The sequence below is a fragment of the Dreissena polymorpha genome, chromosome 6 (genome assembly GCF_020536995.1).
Source record: "Dreissena polymorpha isolate Duluth1 chromosome 6, UMN_Dpol_1.0, whole genome shotgun sequence".
NCBI classification, from domain to species: Eukaryota; Metazoa; Mollusca; class Bivalvia; order Myida; family Dreissenidae; genus Dreissena; species Dreissena polymorpha.
The window spans coordinates 75,371,198-75,398,227 of NC_068360.1; the positions used below are offsets into that span (position 1 = coordinate 75,371,198).

The following is a 27,030-nucleotide window of genomic DNA, read 5'->3' on the forward strand; positions in this document are numbered from 1 at the left end:
GAATATCATATCACGTCATATTTATGGCATCTCATTACATGAAATGTCATAGCAGGTTTTTTTTCCTTCTTTATGACCCGCCGAAAAACGGCCCTTTCCCCTCGTATTTTTTCCCCTCAGCATGTACATTTTCCCACCCAGATTCCCCCCCCCCTTTCATGCTTTTAATAAATTTATAAATCAGTAATGCAAGAGCATGAATGATAAATACCTTTGTTTATTTCAGAGTTATTTTGTATTATCATTTCATACACTTCATACAAAACATATCCCCCTCCCACAAAAATATATTCTGAATGACAACTATGGAATGATAAAACGATCTTTATTCGAATTAAAATATCCATAATTGAGTAATCTGTGCAAAACAATTGAGCATATATTTCTTTTGTGCAAATACAAAAACATGCCGCATTTGTGTGTAGTTGCAGAATGATGTCACGTCCCCAGTAATGACCCTGGAAGACTATGAACGAGGCGTAGCAGGTTTGTAAATGGGTTTGTTTTAAACACAGGTTTATGTCAATAATCTATATGCATAAACACAATAAACCTGTCAAAAAAAAAAATAAAACGGAACGAACCTTATATGGACTAAATTTTGGGAAAATAATTCATAGTTCATTTGTGCATAGAAACATTTCGTTAATGACTGAAATTATTGTATGTTTTTTTAGCTTCACTTCTGCCTTGTTCATCCGCGTGGTGTTCTGATTAATGTTTTTGGCTTTTCAACATCAATATATATGTACCTACTTTACTTGAAACTTAAAATATGTCTTATGTCAGGAAACTGAAAAGGTCTAATCAATCTGTTCTGCTATTGATCAGAATTATAATCATTTTGTTAAACTTCGATGATCAATTTACAGTTCTTCTGTACGTGTACTGATAATAAAAATAATGAATTGCAACTTCAAACTTATTAGATGTCTTTGTTTAAGATCATGGACTAAGGACCATATTGTACAATTATTTCAATGAACATGTTTCAGTAACATTTAGAATATAAAGTTTACATGTTATGTATCATATATTGTTTATTTAAAACATACATATAGATTTGACATATTAACACACACAGTTTACATGTTACAAATATAATATTTGCTCAAATGATGTCTAAATCATAATGTTGGTTTGCTTACAAAAGGTGTAGTTAGTATAATAAGTTAGCAGCAAAAAAGTTGATCGTGTTATTTTAGGACATTTATTTGTTAGAAAATTTATTATACTGTTCATGGATACATATAAGTCACCAGTTTGACTGCGTTGGCAATATTCCCTGTAAAAAATTAACAAGAAACAACTCCAAATCTGCTAAATCTACATGTATTCAATGGAAAGTGTGCACTGTTACATTGAGTCAGTATATAAGGTCCTGCCAATTATGCAAAATTTAGCCCCAGTTTGGTACTAAGAAATGTCAGATTAACGTTACAAAATGAAAATAAAGTAATGATTTATATCCATTTTACTACTTCACATTTGCTCATTTGCAGTTAAAATGATGCATAGACCAAGGCCGATAACTGACTTTGCATTTTAGCTCATGTATGTATATAAGCTGTTTCAACAAAAATTCTAAAATCAGTGTGGCATTGTGATTAAGTAATTGCTAGTTAAAATCAATATGTATGTATCTACCGATGGTATCAACATTGTATTTTACAAGGTGTTCTGTGTAAGGTCACTGAAAAGGGCCCATCACTCTGTTCTGCATTTAGGTGAAATATGTTAAGTTTTTAACTAAGATCATCTAGTAAAGTTTTTTTCGTGCAAAACCTTCATACAACTGTATGCATGTGAACTTATAATAAAAAATAATGTATTTCAACTTACCATTTATTTGTTGTCTGTGTTTAAAGTGGGTATGTACAGTTTTGTCAAATATTTATGAATTTATGTTAAATGTGTCAAACACTTGCTATTAATATATTTCAATATAAATTAAAATAAAATTGAAGACGAACATGTGTTAAAAAGTGCGAAATAAGCCAGTTATGTAATTCTGAAATTGAAAACGTCTGTACAGTCCAATGCACCAATATGTATATCATGCATGTACGATGTGAATCTAAATTTAGTTTTACGGATCATATTAATTTTCTGCAACGATATCTATTCAAACAACACAAGAACACTAACTGCGATCCTAATAAAAAGACAACTGCTTCGGTTATTGTAGGAAAATATGTACGAAATATCTTCGTCACAATCAGCTTGGGGGGCTAATTTGTCTTTGCTGCATTTTATGAAATTCGTCTTCAATGTATAATTGTTTTTGCCTATTTGTGTTATTATAACATATTTTTAGGTCACCTGTCATGAAGTGACACGGTGAGCTTATGTGATTGTGTGATGTCTGGCGTCCGTTGTGCGTCTGTGCATGCGTGTGTCAACGATTTGTTTGTGTAGACAGTAGAGGTCACAGTTTTCATCCAATCTTTATGAAATTTGGTCAGAATGTTTATCTTGATGAAATCTGGGTTGGGATAGTATTTGGGTCATCTGGGATCAGAAACTAGGTCACTAGGTCAAATCATAGAAAATCCTTGTGTAGACAATAGAGGTCAAAGTTTTCAACAAATCTTAAAAAAATATGGTCAAAATGTTTGTCTTGTTAAAATCTGCGTTGGAATCGAATTTGGGTCATCTAGGGTAAAAAACTAGGTCACTAAGTAAAAAACAACTTGTGTAGACAGTAGAGGTAACAGTTTTCATCCAATCTTCATAACATTTGGCCAGAATGTTAATCTTTAAATCTGGGTTGGGATCGAATTTGGGTCATCTAGGGTAAAAAACTAGGTCACTAGGTCAAAGTTAAAAACAACTTGTGTAGACAGTAGAGGTAACAGTTTTCATCCAATCTTCATAACATTTGACTAGAATGTTAATATTGATGAAATCTGGGTTGGGATTGTATTTGGGTCACCTGGGGGTCAAAAACTAGGTCACTAGGTCAAACCATATAAAAACCTTGTGTAGACAATAGAGGTCACATATTCCATTTGATCTGAAATTTTGTCAGAATGTTTATTTTGATGAAATCTGGATTGGGATTGTACAAGAAATTTTACCCATTTGCACTTCATGATATAGGTAGCCATTGTCTGATAAAATTGAAGTTTATGTTGCAAGGTTAGTCAGGTGAGCGATTCAGGGCCATCATGGCCCTCTTCTTATCAATATAATACAATTTAATACATATCAAAATCGTGCATACCCACTTTAAGATCACGGTCAAGTCAGCAGAATCATAGTCGAGCACGTTATTTTTTGACACCTGACAAATTTAACTGGACTTTTGATACTTAGTCGTCGGCGAAATGTTACGGTTTAGGTTTGATGTAACAACTCCATATCTACTAATATTACTTGTTTTCACTGGAAACTATGCATATTTATTATAGACATTAGGTGAGATCCATGCCAATGAAGCCGAATAATGCGTTTTGTTAATACTAGGGATAAGACCAAATATCGAATATTTCAATGTTCGAAAATTGGCCGAATATTCGAATCCAAGATTCATATTCGAATATTCTATTTTTATGCAAAGAAACATCTTAAAAAGTTATAAGTACATGTACAAAGTCGCAGCTCGGGTTTAGTGCAGACGACTTTCCTGTAGAAGTTATTGATTTGATCACAGCTGCCATCAATGAACGAGATGATAATTGACAAACGGGAGGGTATAAGGTGATGGACCAATCAGGCAATCACCAATTAATTCTAAATTTATATTGATGCAATATGTACAAACTATTTTCTGAATATCAGTCGAAAATGAAAAATAATTGATGTGAAACACATCCATGTGTATCGTTAAGCATTCAATTTGTTTGATATACAAAATATGTGTTTTGACAGGTCTTTTAACCTCAGGTTGTATAATATAAAGTATCTATTTACTTGATTGGGCCGCAGTTGGCTTTTAATTCAGTGCGACACATCTGTCAATAGCAATAAACGACCATATCATAAAACACCATTGTGTGAATGCCTGATAAAATCAATAATTTGCCGATAAATCGCTGATAAGGTGCACTCGAGTACTAGAAGTAGATGTTAATACGGGGCAATAAAAGGATTAGTGAAAGTAAGATTTAGCAATACAGACCTTGAACAGTGAAATTTATTTGTTTATTTATAGTACGTACGTCGTGTTTTACGAATGTCGGGACATTTTTTTCCAAATAAGGACGCCGGGCAAAATACCCTGTAAGTGGGACTGTCTCATCAAGAACGGGACGTACGCCATGTATGTTATGAATGCTTTATCCATATATTAAATCAAGGTTTATTTAATCAGAATTTAGTTACTCAAATATTAACCAATTTAATCGTCGTGGTTCTTAATTCCGAAAAAATAGCGATAACAAAAGGATAAATATTATCGATAGGAAGTTGTGATTTTTTCTCTAAAATTATTACTCTATCAAGCTTTTCAAAGCTGCAAATAGGATACGATTTTTTAGGGGTAATATGAAATAGTATATTGCGCCGGACGGTCATAAGTTCGGACATTTTAATATAATGTTTAATAATCAAATATTCGAATATATATTCTAATATATTCGAATAATGACACACGAATATTCGAATAACATTTTCAGTATTCGATCCCATCCCTAGTTAATACGAAAAGTCAGATAAACATGACACTGTGAAATTAAGGTTATGTTTGATGTACACATACAAAAACCCATAACTTTCAATTAAATGTATGTATGCCGTTGCGTTCAATGTTCAGAGTATTGTTTCTATGCAGCAAAATATTGGACAAACTATGCTAGGTAGCCATTCGAAACATTACACACTAAGTCTGGGTAATTTTGTTAGGTCCCTTTGGATGGCAACAATTATGACAATAATTTAAGCAAACATAATACGTTATATTCTCGAAAAATAAATTTAGTTTTGCTTGGAGCAATTTCTGTATCTCTATGTTTAGTTTTAATCCAATAAAAACTAAAAACAGGGTCTTTATTTAAGGCACATAACTCCTATCTGCTGTTGAGCAGTGTTATGTTTTGTTGTGTACGTAAACTTATCAAGTTAGGGTTAACGTACAACACCAATTGTAACTATTATATGTACTCAATTGATCCCTACCCTCAAGGTTACAGACTCTGGCTCATATCTCTAGTGTGTATTTAAGCAGAACATAGAGAATACATGGTTGGTGCCAAGATGGAAAAAGTTTATCCGGTGAGGCTTAGAAAAAGAAAGTAGGGCGAGCCTTAGCGAGCCCTATTTTTCTTTTTCGGGCCTAGCCGGATAAACTTTCTTCATCTTGGGCTTCTCGGCACCAACCATGTATTCTATTTATCCTGCTTCATGTCGTTGCCACATTTTATCAAAGACAAATGCTAAATTGACATAACAATATAAATATTCTCGTCGAGCCTCCTACATGTACACAACATTCCAGACGACCGAATAACTACCGATTGTGTACCGTTAAAAATAGTTCCACTTTAAACTGTTCCAGTTAATACTTTCCTATTGAAATATGAGAGGAAATAAAAAACGAATCGAGAATATGATATTTTTCTTGATAAAAAAAAAAGTCAAGCAGCAAAACAAAAACTAAATTTTATGTACCTTAATGACAATTTTAATCCATTTCCTATAACAATATATTACAACGATATACACATCCATTTTTTGTTCTTCCATCCCTTTGTCGAAATCCATTTTCTGTTTTTCCATCCCTATTATCGAAATGTATTTTTAACCACACTATTTTTTGATAGCGTTTGTATTTGTATCGAATGCTAACCTCTCTGACCCAAACTCTGAGAAACTTGATAAGTATGTTTTGTCTGAGAAATGACGTCACACTAGAGTAGATACGTCATAAATTGCGTAATCGAGTAGATGAAAATGATAAATACGGAAAGCTGGTTAAGTAATATATTTTAAAAAAGAAAAAAAGGATGATATTTAATATAACGATAACATGCATGATGCGTCCAAATAAATTTCAAAGGTCAAATATTAGAATATGTTAATCGTCAAAGCGTGCGTAAAATACACTACTTCCTGTTGACCGGAGATAGGAAAATCTATTCGACCCTGCTTTATACGGTCAATGTTTGCAACAGAGGCAGGATAAAGTTCATAGTCTGTACATATTAAGTTCGAATAAAGATGATTGTGTTTTCTACTACAGTCAGTTCTAAAAAGCTTAAAATGTGACTCTTTAAACATTTGTCCCATGTAACAAGATATGTACAGTAATAAGCTGAGTATACTTATCTTGTAATTTTTGTGCCATTAAACGTACCGTGCATAATATTACTTACGTATATTAAGCATTGCTGTGCTATGATTTCAGATCTTCGCCAACGTTTGATGCAACATTACAATGATACGACTTGCAATGTGCCACTTTCAAACTTAGATCTCAGTCTTGATAAGCAAATTACAGACATGTATGCAACGCCTAAAATACACCGAATCAAAATAGAAAAAGATGGCAAACGCGTGAAAACAAAAGAACTGTTGCTGACTTACAAAGAAATATTCTGCAAAGACGACCGATCAAATCAAAGAATATACATACAGGGCGAACCAGGTAGAGGAAAATCTACGTTTGCAGTTAAGTTAGTGTATGATTGGTGCAATGAAAATCAGCCTTTATCAACTCCCACAGAAAATCCAACGTTTGAATATAGCTTAATTTTGCCCAATGAAAACCAGCTCTCATCGGCAGCTCCCGAAAACATTCAAGCATTTTCAGATTGTTCAACACTTCAGAAATTCAAGTTTGTATTTTTCATCACGTTAAGAGATTCGAGGGATCAGACAGATGTAACACAGATGATAAAGAAGCAGCTTATTGATAGCATGTTTTCTGAAGACGAACGCGCCGATGTGTACACACTTCTTTTACAAATAATAAAAACTGAATTGTGTCTTGTAGTAAGAGAAGGTTTAGACGAATGGGTGTCCCCTAGTAACCTAGCTAAACCTTCAATGGCTGGATTTCAGAAGGACACATGCACGGTACTTACAACATCTCGACCATGGAAACTGGCTGAGGAACACCTAAGGAACTCCCAAATTGACACTCTGTTAGAGATCGAGGGGATAATCAGTCCATACTCATTTAGTAAAAATATTCTTCGATGCATACTTGACCAGACGCAGAATCTAGAAAAAACTGTGGATGAATTTGAGTCTTTCATAAACAGTTGTAAGCTCAGATCGTTATCATCCTCACCAATGTTGTACGCGTTGGTGATCTGCACGTGGGTTGACACGATTGGGGAGGAAGAACATTTGAAAGGATCATCATTTTGTGCACTTTACACAACTCTGCTCGAAAGTCTTTTCAAAAAGGCAAACAGTGCAATTGGTTATTTTAACGATTCCAATGCACCTCCAGTGCAATGTTTTTCTAGAACATACCACCTACAGCCAAACATTGAACTCTTAAATAAGCTCGCTGGTGCAGCTTGCAAATTGTTATTTTCTTTTGAAAGAGAAACAGCTATTGTATTCAATGATATAACATTGTCTAACTATTTTTCTTATGAAGAGTTTACGGATTGCAAGATGTTTGCACTTAAGGCAGGAATATTAACAAACAAGAAAGAGAAAAGTCGGGCAGATAACTCCAACTCGTTCATACACAAAACTGTACAGGAATTTCTCGCAGCATATCATATCGCCTGCAATCCAGACGTCATTGATGACATCATTTCCAGATATCTTAAATGCTACAGTAATTTATATCTCGACATATCGGAAGTTCTCATATTTTTGTGTGGAATGAACATTTCCGCTGCGAATAAAATGTCGGCTTTGATGAATCAATGTGACGTTGATCATCGTGGTCCTTCAGTGTATTACGCCAGTGCGTTTCAGAGAGTCATTGAGTCTGGAATCAGAGAGGCAGTAGCCAACAAGCAGGATGACATTCGCCTGAAGCTCAGTCACTTTTACATTACTCCAAGCAACTTGAGAGATTTAAACTTGATATGGTCTACAAACACGTCCAATGTGAATTCATTGACATTGGATATACCGCGGAGTTTACTTTCACGTGATGAGCAAACATCTCATTTTGAAGTAAACCTGTCATCGTGCCACCAGTTGAAATGGTTACGTTTAAAGGGAAACGGCATATGGCTTAGAGGTAAACAAATATAATATACGATATATCATAAATATAATATAAAGAAGTGAAACATGCATTAAATGTTGATTTATAAAGTTATTAGAATAATAAGCTCTATGTCGAAATGGATTTTATATTGATAGGCGTTTGTTTTATTACTAATAATAGACACATGTACTTTTCGTTCATAAAAAATGGCAGCAAATCATAAGACCTCACTTTAAAACCCTATTATCATTTTTACCCATAATGGCGCTGTTAGTATAATAGAACGATTAATCGCACCTAGTAGATAAATGTTTGGCAAAAAAAATTAAGTTGAAGAAACATGTAACAGAAAACGCAGTATTTGTAGAATTCTCTTTAGTTGTTGTAAAACTTAATTGAATAATTTTTATTTTACACTTCGTTCGCAACCAATATAATTACTGAAAGTCAAAAAAATCAAATACCCTGATTGGGTTGCTGAAATGTTCAAAAGCATATTCACTATTAAAAAATCAACTAAGTATAAAAGTAGCTACAACGTCTTTGTTGTTTTGGAAACTGCCTCGTAAATGTCGATGGACTGTATGAAACAGGGATGAACATTCTAGTGAAAAAATACGCTCACGCTGAAAATAAATCATTGTATTTACACTTTCTCCACGTCTTCTTATTTTAATTCTCTTGTGTTTAGAATTGGGTATACATGTTTTTTATATTTCGTCCATTTGCAATGTCACGATCGTTTACACAAATCGTAAAACCATTTTTAATAGATGCTAGCATGTGTTACGCATTCATAATACTATTGGCAAATCACATGAGTTAATTGTGTATATGGTCATTAAATATGAATACCGTATTTAATATATGTTTTCTGACTCCCCTTTTTGCCAAAATAATTATTTTTCGTGACTTAATTCTCGGACAAGTGCGTTTTCGTCTATAATTAATGACTCTGAATTTGCGGACAGTTTAAAGCGCTATTTTACCATATTTCGGCACTGTTTTCGCTTATTTTATGTATTTTCGACCATGGATTTGTACAAACGAATTAATGTCATAAAACCTCGGAGACGCATGCCTTAGGGCAATGGACCATAAAATTTGCGTCATTGGGGCAATAACCATGTATATGGGTATGAAACAATCACTTCACCCAACAATAATTTAAATGATATCTTTCATATTATTGAAGCGGTATGTTTAAAGCGAGATTATACGATATTGTCAAATATTTATGAATTTATATAAAATGTGTCGAAAACTTCTTAAACATATATTTCAATATAAATTAAAATAAAGGTTAAGAAGAATATGTGTCGAAAATGAATCATAAGCCAGATATTTAATTCTGAAATCGAAAACGTATGTACAGTCGAATTCGCCAGCATGTAAATCATGCCTGTACGATGTGAATCTAAATTTAATTTAATGGTTCATTGTAAATTCCTGCAACGATATATATTCATACGACCCAAGAACACTAACTCTGATTCTAATAAAAAGACGAATTCTCCGGTTATTGTTGGAAAATATGTTTGAAATATCTTCGTCACAATCGGCTCGGAGCGCTAATTTGTCTTTGCAGCATTTTATGAAATTCGTCTTCAATGTATACCTTTTCTTGCCTATTTTGTGTTATTGTAACATATTTTTATCAATATATAGTAATTTAACACATATAAAAATCGTATAATCTCGCTTTAATGTTTTTCCTTTTTTTTCTGTATTATTTCAGGGAAGAGTTAGTAAAGCTGTGAAGTTGTATTCATTTCAAAGCAGAAACATTATTGTGCATTGATTTATTGCTTTATTTCAATTCAATTTAAAAAAATCGGACATTTAATTGTTGTCACTAAATTTTCCGACACCTGTATTTTTTTTTATATTTTCCGTATCTAAATTTTCGGACAATAATTAAGTGTCCGAAAACTTAGAGTAATTACGGTATGCAGTTCACGCTGATTTCCAAACCCGACGCAACCATAACTACTTTGACCACATAAATGCGTACGTAATGAAGTGAACATAGCATATTTTATAATTGTTGATGCTTGTTTGCTTCATTTTGTATTCCGAAATAAATAATTGTATAATCAAATTCATACATACATTAGAAACTGCTAGAGCGTAAGGCATTTGCAAGTACTATAGCAAACATTTATTATATTGTCCATGTATTGTCCTTAAATATGCCACTTAAATCCTGTCAAGTATAGCATATTTATTTAATCAAAACAATTCGAAAATTACATTTGAATGTCAACTAACAATTAAAAAATTAGTAATAATTATGATATTAACAATGTTTTAATTTCCACACATGTAGGCACACCTTCTAATAACTAACACACATGATCGTTAACGTCGGGACCGAACTCGTAATGGCTCTTTAAGATATAAAAACACACTTTTGAAACAAATGAAGAAACAATAAATGAATAAAGCTAACCATCTAGATTGATCAAATTCTTGACAATCATCAATCGGTCTCTGTGTGTCTGTCTCTGGCAACTTTAAGCACAGACTCTGATTTCCAGCAGTTATGATCGTGAAATACATCGCGACGACTCTCTTATCCTAGGGTAGTTTTGTACTGTTTCATACGTTTATGCAATTAAATATAAAATACATTTTAAGAGCATTTACGAATATCAACGAACACACATTGAAATAGTTTTAACTCGCATTCAGCGCATTCATATTTATGTAAACTTATTTGGATAGGTCAATCTGAAAGTGAGGCACAAATCAAAATGACAAAATGTGGCATTGCAAAGTTAATAGTCAAACCCAGTTAATCTAGTCAAACATTGCTCATCCGTTGATGTTTGCTTTTTATAAAATCTTCTGAAATACGCACTACGAACTTTGTGAAACGTATATCTACATTTTATACTGCAAGCAAAGTCCTGGAGAGGTGATGAGTACCTGTCGCTTAAAAGTCAATGCTAATGATAAACTATAGTATTACATTCATATGTGGATGTTCATTTATTTTGCCAGGTATTGTTTCCATTCAAAACTGTCTATAACAATTGTGACGCCCCGATAGTGTGTTACTTTGCTATGCTACAATAAGTGCGACGCAAATAATGTAAGAATACGGACTAGTAAAATCTCCGTTTAACACTTAAATCAAAATTATACTTAATTGTTAAAAAAACAAGTTATGCATATCCACATGCATATGCATATGTTCAATTAAGACTTAGTTGCTAACTCTTATGTTTAAGTTATTTCACATTTTAACTTTATATATTTTCGATTAAAATTAATATGTTCATATAAAGCCAGTGTCTTTGCAAGGTGTAATAAGGTAAGAAACTGCCAATTTCAGGAACATTAAACAGATATGTAAAGTTTTAGCGCCTTTTATAAAGTACGCGTATTCCTGTTAATATTATTGCAATACTATTAAATATTCTTAAACGTCGACCATAAATAAGCTGTTTAAAACCTCTGGAACAAACGAAATTTAATGTTTTACTGTGTGTATAATTAATGTTATACGTGCACAAGTGTTTTTAGCTCACCTGAGCGATAGCTCGAGGTGAGATATTGTGATCACTCAGCGTCCGGCGTCCGTCCGTCCGTCCGTAAACAATTTGTTAACAGCTTCTTCTACTAAACCATTGAGCCGATTTCAACTAAATTTCATGCGGAGCATCCCTAGGTCATGGGACAAAAAAATTGTTAAAAAAAATTTGATCACATAACCAAGATGGCCACCATGACCATTTATGGTAAAAACCTTAAAAAATCTTCTTGTCAGAAACCGCTCATCAGATTTTCAAAAAATTTCACAGGGATGACCTTTGAGGGCTCCCCTGAAAAAGTTGTTCAAAGAAATTTGATTCGTCAAAAAACATGGCCGCAGGAGCTCGTTGAGCTTTGCATGTTTATTCGTTTTTGCCTATTTTGTGAAAACTTTCAAAAATCTTCCACATTTTTTGTCCGATCCTTTCCAAATTTGCACAGTATCTTTATATCAATGAGGACACGAACCCTACAAAAAATGAGCATTATTGGTCCATGAAGTACAGAATTACCTCCCCTTGAATTGAGAAAATGGTGTTTATGCAATAAAGTCCAAATTTTTCATCCAATTCTTTCCAAACTTGTAAGGATTTAGCATGGTTCAAACAAGGGAAACAACTACGGTTTATGCATGTTCTTTTTATTACAGATTTGCCTCCCTTTAATTCATTCAAAATCTCATTTTACAGCAGAGATTCCAAATCTGACCTGTAAATGAGCTTCATATTTACTGCTGGTGCTATGTTACCTTTTCCCATTTGATCATTCTTAAGTATTGGTCTTGTAATGCTGCTACTGCTATTGCTACTGCTACTGCTACTACTACTACTACTACTACTACTACTACTACTACTTCTACTAACTAGCTACTACTACTAACTACTACTTCTACTACTACTAATAGCGCATCTACTACTAGCTACTACGACTATACTACTACTACTGGTACTACTACCACCACCACCACCACCACCACCACCACCACGTCTACTATTACTACTCTACTACTACTGCCACACGAACACTACGTGGACCAGTACACGACGACTACGACGACCACTACACGTACGACTACAACTACGATACACTGCGACACGAGGCGACGACTACGACGAGACGACTACTAGGCTACTACTACGACTACAACTACTACTAACTACACTACTAATACTACAACTACTATTACGACTACTACTACTTCTACTACTACGACTACACTAACTAACTACTCCTACTATACTACTACTACTACTACTACTACAAATACACACCACCACCACCACCACCCACCACCATTCACAGTGACAAAAACGTATTCACACAATGGCTGCTACTACAACTTATAGCCCATATAGGGGGGCATGCATGTTTTACAAACAGCCCTTGTTTCTATGGGATTTTAACCACAACTGTTCATGTTTATCTCCGACACATATTTTTAGGTCACCTGTCATGAAGTGACACAGTGAGCTTATGTGATCGTGTGATGTCCGGCATCCGTTGTGCGTGCCTGCGTGTGTCCGTGCGTCCGCCCGTCAACAATTTGTTTGTGTAGACAGTAGAGGTCACAGTTTGCATCCAATCTTGATGAAATTTGGTCAAAATGTTTATCTTGATGAAATCCGGTTTGGGATTGTATTTGGGTCATCTGGGGTCAAAAACAAGGTCACTAGGTCAAATAATAGAACAACCTTCTGTAGACAATAGAGGTCACAGTTTTCATCCAATCTTTATGAAATTTGGTCAGAATGTTTATCTTGATGAAATCTGGGTTGGGATTTTATTTGGGTCATCTGGGGTCAAAAACTAGGTCACTAGGTCAAATAATAGCAAAACCTTGTGTAGACATTAGAGATCACAGTTTTCATCCAACCTTTATGAAATTTGGTCAGAATTCTTGATGAAATCTGGGTGGGATTGTATTTGGGTCATCTGGGGTAAAAATCTAGGTAAAATAAATAGAAAAACCTTGTGTTGACAATAGAGGTCACAGTTTTCATCCAATATTTATGAACTGTGGTCAGAATGTTTATCTTGATGAAATCTGGATTGGGATTGTATTTTGGTCATCTAGAGTCAGGAACTAGGTCACTAGGTCAAATCATAGATAAACATTGTGTAGACAATAGAGGTCATAGTTTTCATCTGATCTTAATGAGTCAGGTGAGCGATTCAGGGCCATCATGGCCCTCTTGTTTATACTTATTATTGTGTTGAGTTCCTTTATTGTGTCTCATTGGTTAGGCAATTATTGTCATGCTACACATAAAGAACCACATTATATAATAAGGTTTCTCTCCTGGAGCAGCTGCAGAGTCACTTTTTGTGTTTGCTATCAGTGTTAGTAGTGGTGATGAGGATTTTGACGTTTGTGAGAATATACCGCTTAGAAATCGCTTTGTGATTTCGGACAATTGAGAAAATGGCGGAAAATGGCAAGCCGTGACAAAGAAAAGAAAAAAGGCAAGTAGTAGTAGCAGTGAAAGTTTTGCTAACTTGTCTACTGATGAGAAACTAAACAGTATATTCGCTCAGTTAAACAAAAACTTTGAAAAGATAAGTGATGTAGAAAACGCGTGCAGGAGGGACGTCCAAAATGTGAACAAGTACTGTAGCGAACTTGAAAACAAAATTATCAAAATGGGACAAATGTGTGAGAGACAGGAGCATATGTCAAAGGTACTGTGCTATAGATCAATAGACATTGAGGCACGGAGCATGAGAAACAATTTAATATTTTATGGAGTAACGGAAAAGTTGACGCACAAATTCGGAGATAAACACTTAGTGTTTCATTTATGGAAAATGAGTTAAACATAAACACAGAAGATAATTGAGAGGGCACATCGATTAGGGCGAACGTCCCCGCAATCATACAGAGATGGATGTGACCAGAAGCGTCCTTTAATTGCAAGGTTTAGGGACTATAATGACACAGAAGTGATCATGAGGAAAGTGTATCTTCTGAAGAACAGCGGCTTCGGGATAAATAGGCAATACCCAAAAGAAATATCTACAGCAAGTTCGGCACTGTACAAGTCAGAAGAAGCAGTGGATGCCAGATCGAACAGAAGAAATGTCCAGATACGCTACCCAGCCAGGTTATTTATTGACGGCAGGTGCGTAAAAGATGTTCCTGACTGGTTTGAAACGTGCTAGGGACAAATAGACTCGTCGGATTTAATACGAAGTTAACAAAAGAAGAAGACTTAGGCACAAAGTCGAAATCAAGGGCGTATTCCAATGAGACAATAGTAGATACTCTCGTAAGCAGCGTCTTTATTGAGGACAAGAACGCATCATTACAGACAAAACCCGCCCACACAAATGTAAACAATCAAGAAACTAGGTCAGGCACGTGCGATGAACTAAAAGGGATTAGGGATCATACGGCCCATGGACCATACGGCCCAGACCATACGGCCCAGATTCTCGGACCATACGGCCCAGATTATCCGACTTTACGGCCCAGATTTGCGGACCTTACGGCCCAGATTTACAAAGCATACGGACCATGTCTTCATTAATATTTCTTTCGTGTTCCTTCAGTATTGTATGAATAAATTTAAGAAAATATTAAAATTGTAGTATTTCATGTTCATTCAAGCATGTTTTATATTATTTCATCGTGTAAGGATTATCGGATATACGGCCCAGATTTGCGGACTATACGGCCCAGATTTGCGGACCATACGGCCCAGATTTGCAAAGCATACGGACCATATCTTAATTAATATTTCTTTAGTGTTCCTTCAGATATTGTATGAATAAATTTAAGAACATATTAAAATTATAGTATTTCATTTTCATTCAAGCATATTTTATATTATTTCATCGTGTAAGGACACAACTATGAATACCCTAGTAAATTCCTTTATTGTTTGTTAATATAATATCGACATCAAAATACACAACAAAAACTAATATATGACAACAAATAAAAAAACAATTTCAGGCACATATATATAGAACACTTCTAAACAAATACATATATATGTACAACAAAAAAACAACATTTATAGCAATTTTGTGAAATGTGAGCAAACAAATGTACAAGAACAAAGTTGTATTACATACACACAATCAAACAAATATATTGTATATACAATCAAACAATCAGATATATACATTTTCACTCAATCGTTCACACTAGCAAACAAACAAACACACGCACACATTTACACGGGTCCATACAGTCTACACTCTCTTTCAGAGAAGCTCACTCGTACTAATTTCTTTTTTCCCGTACCGGTCCCAAGCCGCGCACAAACGCCCTTGTGTGGCACGTGTTTCACGACTCTGATGCCGCTGCAATTTCTTTTCCTTGATGAGTTTGCACTGCATAGGTACTTCATTCGTATTCACATACGAAACGCAGATTACGAACGGCTTCGTACTATAACTCTTCCGATATTGAGGTGTTTCCACATCGGATATGATGCCAACGTTGGCACTTGTCACAAGTGATCGCTCTTGAGATGGAGTAAATTCTCCTTAAACAAAATAAACACGGAGGCGCAGGCATTTTTCATCGAATATGGTACGACCATGTCCATACTTGATATTTATATTGTCTTCAATAATAACGATTGTCACACTTTACCTTTAATTAGTAATTAAAGACATGCTCACTCTATGAGCATAAGTGTAATTACAAATTTTCATTTGCCGTTTTCACCACGCGGCATGTATTAAATTTAATAATTATGTTATAATTTTTTATTACTTTTTTCACCTCGCGGCATGTTTTAAATTTAATAAGTATTAATTTACAACTTTATTAAAATATATTCTGTCGATTAAAGTGAATGTTTGCGTGATGTGTACTGCTTACATTAATAGTTGATGACAACATTAAAATGAATTTAAAATCTGAGAGAAATAATAACTATTTCATTTCCCGTGTTATTTATTTTCAAAAGCGAAACACATACTTGCATGTATTTATTTTTAACACATTCATAGTACAATGGTAGCATAGTATTGTAGTGTATTCGTGTTTTAGAATTATGTACATGACGTAAAGAAACGTGGGCCGTATGGTCCGCAAATCTGGGCCGTATAGTCCGATAATCTGGGCCGTATGGTCCGCTAATCTGGGCAGTATAGTCTGGGCCGTATGGTCCATGATCCGTATGGTCCGTATACCAACTAAAAGAATGTACAGAAACTGTTTACTTACCCGAACGTGCACAACAATCCACATATCGTCAAAAAAGCACAAGTAAAAATAACAAAACAACAAGAAATAACAACAACGTGACTTCTAATTATCCAACACCAACAATATCATCTGAAAACCCCAATACGAGGAACAGCGAGCAAAACGTGATAAGCGAGCATACCATTGCAGGCATTGTGATAAAAATAGCGTGGGGTGAAAAGAAACTTTCTGTGGGATCCCAATCTTGTAAACAGAGTACAGCGGATGGAGATTCGAAACAAGACAACGCGAAAGGCCGCAAAGCTGGAGTGACCAATCAGACACCAATAAACAAAAATAAGTAGGACGGCGATGAGGTCAACAACGAGATCAACCTGTGTTTACTAAATGTTCATGGACTTATTGGTAAACAATATAACAAACTTGCCAGTACAGAAATAAAATTACTATTTAGTTCATATGACATACCTTTAATTATAATGTTGAGAATTTTACATCCTTTACTTTACACAGACAAATTCAATTAAAAAAACTCTAAAAGAAGTAGTGGTGGAATTATTATGTATCATGTTCATAATAAACTGAAAAAATATGTAACATTTCTTAAAAATACAAGTGATTGTATAATGTGGAATAAACTAGATGGAAAATTGTTTAATTTGAACAATGATTTACTAATGTGTTTAGTTTACAATGCACCACAAGGCAGTGGAAGAGAGAACATGTACCTTTCAGAAAATAATGATTTTCAATTGATTTCAGATGACATTCTTCATTTTAAAAATGAGTATGTGTATGAAAAATTTGATTTTCTTATATGTGGAGAATTTAATGCTAGAGTTGGGGAAAAACCAGATTTTGTGTTAAATGACACTGTTCATGTCTGTGTAGAAAATGTGTTACCTGATGATTATGTACAAGATGTAAACTTACCAAGATGTAACCTAGATAAAACTGTAAATGAGTATGGGAGTTATTATTGGATTTGTGTAAAATGTCAGGTTTAAGAATAGTAAATGGTAGACAAGGTTTAGATAGAAATATAGGAAAGCACACATTAACAAGTTCACAGGGTTGTAGCACCATTGATCTTGTTCTCTGTAAAAGTAATATGTTTCCATTGATTCATAAGTTTGAAGTTTTAGACCCTGACATTTTATCAGATCATTGTGTAGTACAATTTAGTATTGAGTGTAGAACTGAGATAGATGTTTATTCTAACAGTCATAGCCACATGGAAAATGATACCGAAAAGCTACCATACACTTATAAATGGAATAATGAAAACAAAATGGATTATATTAATTCTTTTAATTGTGAAGATGTAATAAATACCTTTGAAACTATTAGTGGCTGTATAGATCAAACCCAAAACAGTGATTCATTGGATAGTTATTTATCCCAATTTTGTGATGTATTTGAAAATATTTGTTCACCATTATTTAAAAAAAAAGATTGTTTACAATACAAAGTTTGTTGATAAAAACAATATTTTTAATGCTGCCCATGTTGATAATGAATGTAAGTATTTAAACAAAATGTTATTATATGAATCTTAATATGTACAGACATTATCCCTCGGAGGAAAATAGACAAAGAATGGTAGAATCTAGGAGCCTTTATAAAAGTACAATCAGGAAAAAGAAATATGCTTATGATAAAAATCAAACAACAAAATTAGAAAATGCAAGACATACAAATGCAAAACTTTACTGGAAAATGTTAAAGAATAATACATGCAAAGATAGTAAGCAAGATATAAGTAGTAGGGAGTTTTTAAACTATTTAAAATCAATTAATGACCCTAACTCTAGATTTTATCAAGCTGATAAAGATGTTTTGTTTTATCAGGAATGGTACTTAAACGGAGAATTAAATATTATGTTTAGTGGGTTAAATGTAACATTTACTGATCAAGAAACGGAAAATTAAATATTATGTTTAGTGGGTTAAATGTAGCATTTACTGATCAAGAAATTATAAGTGCTTGTTAGCAAATTCATACTGGTGAATCAGGTGGCCCTGATTATCTGCTTAATAATTTTTTTAAATTTGGAATTAGTAGTTAAAGTTTCTTAAAAGTTGTTTGTAATTTGTTTAATAAATTCTTTGAATATGGACATTTTCCTGAAGTGTGGTGTGAGGGTTTTTTTGTTCCATTACATAAAAAAGGTGATAAACAGGATGTTAATAATTACAGAGGGATAACATTATTAAGTACTTTTGGGGAATTATTTAAATGGGCTGAACACTATCATGTCTATATAGACGCACAAGCAGGATTCAGGTAAAATATGGAAACTGTTGATAACATTTTTGTGTTACACGGTGTAATTAATTATTTATTAAATGAACAAATAAGATTGTATGCCGTATTTGTTGATTACACCAAAGCGTTCGATTATTTGGTTAGGGATATCATATGGTATAAATTGTTGAAGCTAGGCGTTAGAGGAAAAATGCTTGATATCATAAAATATGTGTATACAAATGATAAATCAAGAATAAAATAAGGTAATACAATAAGTAATGCAGATTTTTCCTGTTTTTTAGGAGATAAAGAGGGATAATTATTATCACCTTTCCTATTTTCTATTTATTTGAACGACATTGAAGAATATTATATGTTAAATGGTTTTAAAGGAATAGATATTGGTATGCTAAAATTATTTTTGTTGTTATATGCAGATGACATTATAATTATGGCAGAAACTGTGGATGAACTAATTAAAGGTCTGTCTTTGTTAGAGGAATATTGTGATAGGTGGAAATTATGTGTAAACACAAATAAAACAAAGGTTATGGTTTTTAAAAAAGGGGACAACTTAGGAGGGATATTAATTTTTTTTACAAAGACCAAGCATTAGAAATTGTTAAATCATTTACATATTTAGGAATTTTATTCACTACAGGAGGATCTTTTGCAAATACCTTTGAAACACTTGCAGGCCAAGCCTCAGAGGCTGTTTTCAAGCTTAACTCATATTTAATAAATTATCCAACAATTACAATACTTACCAAATTAGAGTTGTTTGATCAGCTTGTTTTTCCAATTTTAAATTATGGGTCAGAAATATGGGGCTTACCCGAGTCAATAGCACTTGAAAGAGTTCACCTTAATTTTTGCAAAAGAACTACTTGGCGTGAAAATTCAAACACAAAATAATTTTGTACATGGGGAACTTGGAAGAACATCCTTGATAACTAAAAGAGCCATATAAATGTAATACGGTATTGGTTGAAAATTATACAGTTAGAAGATCATAAGTATGTAAAGTGTATTTATAGCCACATGTGTGAGAATGTAATAAATAAACCAAATAAACATTCTTGGGCAAAATCTGTATGTAATCTATTGCAAGCCTTAGGCTTCCAATATGCATGGCTGAACCAAGGTGTAGGTGATGAAAAGAGTCTTTTGTCTTTGGTAAAGTCTAGATTAAATGATACATTTATCCAAAATTGGATGTCAGAACGTAATGATTCATCAAGAGCAATAAGTTACTGGCAGTTTTGTAAATTTGAATTCCAACCTTACTTAAAAAATGTTAGCATAATTAAGTTTATATATGATCTCTGTTGATTAAGGGTTTCATCACATAGATTAGAAATAGAATCAGGCAGATGGCACCAACCTGAAGCCATACCATTTCAAGATAGAAAATGTCAACATTGGAATGTCCTTGAGGATGAATATCATTTTGTACTAGAATGCTCTGTATATGATGATATTAGGAAATTGTATATAAATAAATATTACTGGAAAAGACCAAATATGATAACATTTATTGAAATAATGCAATCGGATAATACAAGTACCAACAGAAACTTAGCTATGTATGTACAAAAAGCATTTAGTCAAAGAATCCTGTATAAATATTATTATCATTAATTGTATATAATGCATTACCCAAACTTGACTTCTCGCTCTTTACTCTAGTAGATTCGTCTTTGTTGTTTTTGATGTTACCGTTATAGCATTGATGGTGATATAGATTATAAACGTTGTTATCTAAAAAAATGTGTCATAGACCTTTTCATGTATTGATACAAGTACTTTATTTAACAAATATGAAATTCAATACTGATCACATGTCATGCCTTTATATATGTTACTATGTTTTGATCATGTGTACTCATGGACAGTTTGTCTATTGTATATATTGATAAAACCTATAAACCTATCATTATTTCATGCCCTAATACTTACTAACGGGCGGTGCCAGGCGCTTTAATATCATCCCAGGCCGCATCAAGCGTAAGCATGTCGTATTATGTTCGGCGGAGTTCAAAGAATGCATTCCGTTCACAAAATTTACGATAAAATTACGCCGATTGATGGTTGATGATGGTAACTGAATTGCTCCAGTAAATGTTCTTCGTTTTCTAAGTTTGAGTCAATATTTAATTCGAGTATTAAAATTGCTGAAATAATAAAGCAAAACAAATACAATTGACAAAAAGCGTGCATAATACACAATATTAAGCAAACAACCTTTTTGTAAGCAAAATAAATAGCTTAATACAAAGATAAAATGCAAGAAATCTGCCTTCTACTGTTTGTCACAGTGCGTCGCATTTTCAGGAGCATGCTAATCGATCATGTATGTTATTAAACCACCTACGCGTTGAAACTATACTGGTTCCGTTGATAGGTCTTCCTAAATACGAATTGTCATTACACACGATGTAATGATTGATGATTGATTCTTATAATCGTTTTATGATATTATGCGCATCTAACAGTATATGCTTTGTTTATAGGTGTCTATCGCAACCGTTGTACACTTTTGGTGTTTTCACTTCATATACACTTATATTTGTTAATGCAGCATCAACATACTAAAACAATATCCCGGAAAGAGAAAAATAATGCATTTGAATATCAACCGTACTTTCGTTTTGACAACTGACGACAACAATTATTCGATGTACGATGTGGGTCTTAATTTGGTTTGAGTACAGATTCGTTCATATCTGTTCATACGACACACGAACATTAACTCCGATCCATATAAAAAGACTGTTACGCTCAGCTTAGAGGACTGTACAGTCATGTAAAAATCGAATATAATATATATTTTTTATAAACAACTAGTAGCAAGATGAGTTGCAGATAAAATTGGTCAGTTGCCACATTTTAACTAACTCTTTTGAAATTTTAGTTCTTTTCAGCTGAATTCTAAAGTAAAACATGCGCATAATATTTTAATAATTAGGTTTTAAGTTGTGTTCTATCCCTTTTTAATGTGTGAAGGCCAACTTTATGCAAACGCACTATAATGATGAACATCAATTGCTTTAATTTAAAAACAAGTTACATATAAGAGTCATAAAAAATATAAATGGATCACGTTATGACGTAAGAATAACGCGGAACTAACCGCTGCGAACACTTTGGAAATGTAACAACATGGTTTGTCTCCATTCGAACATTAATTTTATTGTACGTGTGCTGATTGATAATTTTAAGTGTGATATAACCTTTTGCGTGTTTAACAAAAACACAGACACGTGTAAATACATGTATTTAATGTAAGTAACGTGCCAAGTTGTAAATAGTGCAATCGACTACACATACAAGTATCAGCATTTCAATCATAACATTAATAAACTAATGTTTAACATTCGATCAATACAACTCATATAATTGCGTGTTAAAATTTATGTATTTATAATTTAACACTGTATTTATTGCGATTCCTTATAATTCGTTCATATTGAAATGAGCGTGTGACGCTAACGATCAAAGCGACTCTTATTAACATTTTCGCAGTCGTTAAACATTGAAATTAGTAAATATTTTGCAGATACAGCCAGTTCAGACACATCGAAGCATCCAGCCTCCATTGTTCTAAACAAAGCAGATCAAGTCCAGTGTGCAGACCCTCGTCCAGTACTGCCCTCACTAGAACGCATTGATTTATATGATGTCGCATGCTCCTCTACCTCGCTACATAGTCTGTTCAGCACTCTGTTGACATGCGATCATAAGGTGGTGTGTGAGCTGAAATGTGACATAACTTCGTGTACTGAGCGCGTTTCATCCGAAATACAGACGGGTAAACGTACATTTAACATGCACATGAATAAATATAACAGCCCCAGGCTGTGGGAGGGTCTCAATGGTCTGAATATTAAGAGTCTGACTCTGATGACAGTTTTGTTGGATGATTTCGAAGTGAATCATGTAGAGTGGTTGTCGCAGAGTGATTGGATGGATGATTTCGAAGTGAATCCTGAAGAGTCGTATTTCGAAGTGAATCACGTAGAGTCGTTGTCGCAGACACTATCATCGCTCAAACAGCTGGAAACGCTTAGTATTGATATGTATTTCAGTACCGTTCTGTGGGAGGCTCTCAATGGTCTGAATATTAAGAGTCTGACTCTGAGTGGTTGGAATGAACGTTTGGAAGAGAATCATGTAAAGTCTTTGTCGCAGACATTATCATCGCTCAAACAGCTGGAAACGCTTAGTATTAATATGAAAGACAGTCCCGGTCTGTGGGAGGCTCTCCATGGTCTGAATATTAAGAGTCTTACTCTGAGTGATGTAGAGTCGATGTCGCTGACACTATCATCGCTCAAACAGCTGGAAACGCTTAGTATTGATATGTATAACAGTCCCAGTCTGTGGGAGGCTCTCAATGGTCTGAATATCAAGAGTCTGACTCTGGGTTTGTGTACGGAACGTTTGGAAGTGAATCATGTAGAGTCGTTATCGCAGACACTATCATTGCTCAAACAGCTGGAAACGCTTAGTATTGATATGTGTAACAGCTCCAGTCTGGGGAAGGCTCTCAATGGTCTGAATATTAAGACTCTGACTCTGAAAGGTTTGAAGAATGATTTCAAAGTGAATCATGTAGAGCCTTTGTCGCAAACACTATCATCGCTCAAACAGCTCGAATCGCTTCGTATTGGTATGCATAACAATCCCATTTCGTGGAAGGCTCTCCGTGGTCTGAATATTAAGAGTCTGACTCTGAGTCATTGGATGACGGATTTCGAAGTGAATCATGTAGAGTCTTTCTCGCAGACACTATCATCGCTCAAACAGCTGGAAACGCTTAGTATTGATATGTATTACAGACCCAGTCTGTTAAGTATATATAGGTATAACAGTCCCATTCCGTGGAAGGCTCTCAATGGTCTGAATATCAAGAGTCTGACTCTGGGTGGTCAGATGTATGATTTGAAAGTGAATCATGTAGAGTTGTCGCAGACACTTTCATCGCTCAAACAGCTGGAAACGCTTAGTATTGATATGTATAACAGTCCCAGTCTGTGGGAGGCTCTCAATGGTCTGAATATTAAGAGTCTGACTCTGAGTGGTTCGAATGAAAGTTTGCAAGTGAATCAAGTAGAGTCTTTGTCGCAGTCACTATCATCGCTCAAACAGCTGGAAACGCTTAGTATTGTTATGTATATCAGCCCCAGTCTGTGTGAGGCTCTCAATGGTCTGAATATTAAGAGTCTGACTCTGAGTGGTTGGATGGATTTCGAAGTGAATCATGTAAAGTGGTTGTCGCCGACACTATCATCGCTCAAACAGCTCGAATCGCTTAGTATTGATATGTATAACAGTACCATTCTGTGGAAGGCTCTCAATGGTCTGAATATTAAGAGTCTGACTCTGAGTGGTTGGAATGAACGTTTGGAAGTGAATCATGTAGAGTGGTTGTCGCAGACACTATCATCGCTCAAACAGCTGGAAACGCTTAGTATTAATATGAAAGACAGTCTCGGTCTGTGGAAGGCTCTCCATGGTCTGAATATTAAGAGTCTGACTCTGAAAGGTTCGAATGAACGTTTGGGAGTGAATCATGTAAAGTCTTTGTCGCCGACACTATTATCGCTCAAACAGCTGGAAACGCTTACCATATGCGTAGATAACTATATAGACATACAGCTACCACAATCATTGAAGTATGTGAATATCTACTGTAAGGCATTGTGTCCAACCGATTTACGCAAACTTGCAGAAACACTGTCAGCATGTGATCAGAAAATTGAGGGAAAGCTAGAATTCGGATGTTCATGCATTACACCCGAATTTACTACTTTTATCGTTTTTGAACAAATCCCAGTGGTGAAATACATGGCCATCCTACAGGAACTGAAGAAGCTGAACACTGTTGCAGTGAAACGATTCCAAATATTTGATCGCATACCACACATAATGCGGAATGGTGATTCTGCCTGGTCTGTACGTGGTATTTGTGATGCTGACGATGATCATGAGGATTTTGGAAACGCTCAAGATTATGCATACAGACAATTCATTACAAATATTAATTATAAGATCATAAATCGTATTTCAATGCGATTTGTGATAAGCCCGGCGTCGATCTCATAAATCCATGAATGCGACTCAACGACATGATTATGACATGAAAAATATCATAATGTATGTATTGAACGCATGTTGTAAATAAGAACACTAGCTTTATCTCACTTGGGTATCATAATAAGATTGTTGCGGTTATTTCTGTCAAACATTCAAGAAATAAATACTGTAATTCTATGAGAAGTGTATTGGTAATTCTACCACGGCACGTGACTTGTTTTCTATAGACAAAGAAGGAAAACTACCGTGGGTTATTACCCCGATATACCAACGGTTGTTAGTATGACGTCACGTTGATTGTCCGCGCACTGTTTATGAATTTGTCATTTGTTTTTATGCCCCCATTCGAAGAAGAGGGGGTATATTGAATTGCTCATGTTGGTCTGTCTGTCTGTCTGTCTGTCGGTCCGTCTACCAGGTGGTTGTCAGATGATAACTCAAGAACGCTTGGGCCTAGGATTATGAAACTTCATAGGTACATTGATCATGACTCGCAGATGACCCCTATTGATTTTGAGGTAACTAGGTCAAAGGTCAAGGTCACGGTGACTCAAAATAGTAAAATGGTTTTTGAATGATAACTCTAGAATGCATACGCGGCCAACAGGGCACACTCCGAACAATATTACTGAAGCAACTCGTCTGTAATACTAAATCTATAATTATCAGTCCAATGAAACATCATCCTTTTAGTAAGATACAGTGGATCAGTTAAAATATTATCAGAATATGTGATTTTTTGTATATTTTGTATATTAAATATTGTGTTAATGTTTAATTTCGTTGATTAATATAAATATAAGCAGGACAGGGGAGATAATACACTTTTAGATCTTTCTGATATACAGGGAAAACTAATGCAATAAGTTTAAATTTATTGTTACAGCTTTTGCCTCCCTTGTAATATATTTAAATTTTACCAAATGTAAGGCTAACTGCATTTTTGTAATGCATACTACTACTACTACTACTACTCCTCCTCCTCCTCCTCCTCCTCCACCACCACCACCACCACCACCACCACCACCACCACCACCACCACCACCACCACCACCACCACCACCACCACCACCACCACCACCACCACCACCACCACCACCACCACCACCGTTCACAGTGACAAAAAACGTATTTACACAATGCTGCTACTACAACTTATAGCCCATAAAGGGGGGCATGCATGTCTTACAAACAGACCTTGTTTATTGTTGTTGTGACGTCACGTTTTTCGCGGAAAAGTGGAGGACGTTCGGTTAATTCTCATTTATAACCTTTAAATTGCGGAAAACTTATCAATAAAATCGTGTTAGAATCGAAATAATCGCCGGGTAACCATTGGTTATTGTGGTAATAACCAACGGTATGTCGTTTCGATGCTTATTATCAAACGCGCCCTCGTGGTTTAATTCCTACGCATCGAAACTCCATACGGTTGGTTATTACCGAAATAACCAACGGTTACCCTACTTTTATTTCTTTAATGACCCACGGTAGTTATGCTATAGCAAAATATCATCGAAATATATTATTTTAATTCTAGCGACAACAGAGCCTTAATTCTTAAGGGTTGTATTAGCTGAAGTTTTTCAGTTGAATTTACTGACAATGCAACCAAAATTAAGTTGTTCTCATTTCATAATAGTAAACCGTATTTGTATCATATTCATTGATAAATAGAGAATAACAGGTTACTGCCTGATCTTTTTGTAATATATCAGGCAAGGCTTAGAATAATATAACGGCGAGGCTTGCCGAGCCGTTATTTTATTCGTACCGACCCTGATATATTGCAAAAAGATCAGGCAGTAACCTATTTTTCTATTTATCATACCTCTACGTCCCTGGTTTTTAAGA

General features: G+C 34.6%; 2 protein-coding genes across 2 annotated transcripts; both read left to right on the forward strand.

Moving 5' to 3' along the window:
- Positions 1-452: 452 nt before the first annotated feature.
- Positions 453-23,153, forward strand: LOC127835818 (uncharacterized). The gene is made up of 4 exons (XM_052362251.1): positions 453-486; positions 6,347-8,152; positions 22,637-23,094; positions 23,148-23,153. The coding sequence occupies exons 1-4, from the start codon at positions 453-455 to the stop codon at positions 23,151-23,153; spliced, it is 2,304 nt and encodes a 767-aa protein (XP_052218211.1).
- On the forward strand, positions 23,084-25,353 carry LOC127833615 (uncharacterized). The gene is made up of 3 exons (XM_052358975.1): positions 23,084-23,156; positions 23,943-24,160; positions 24,626-25,353. Coding segments are annotated over exons 1-3 (780 nt in total). The 5' UTR covers positions 23,084-23,154; the 3' UTR covers positions 25,186-25,353.
- The last annotated feature ends 1,677 nt before the right edge of the window (positions 25,354-27,030 follow it).

Coding starts and splice junctions, on each gene's coding strand:
- LOC127835818 (XM_052362251.1), top strand. CDS start 453: ATGACCCTGGAAGACTATGAACGAGGCGTAGCAG. Junction 487..6,346: donor CTATGAACGAGGCGTAGCAG/GTTTGTAAATGG, acceptor CTATGATTTCAG/ATCTTCGCCAACGTTTGATG. Junction 8,153..22,636: donor AAACGGCATATGGCTTAGAG/GTAAACAAATAT, acceptor AATATTTTGCAG/ATACAGCCAGTTCAGACACA.
- LOC127833615 (XM_052358975.1), top strand. Junction 24,161..24,625: donor TAAGAGTCTGACTCTGAGTG/GTTCGAATGAAA, acceptor TGACTCTGAAAG/GTTCGAATGAACGTTTGGGA.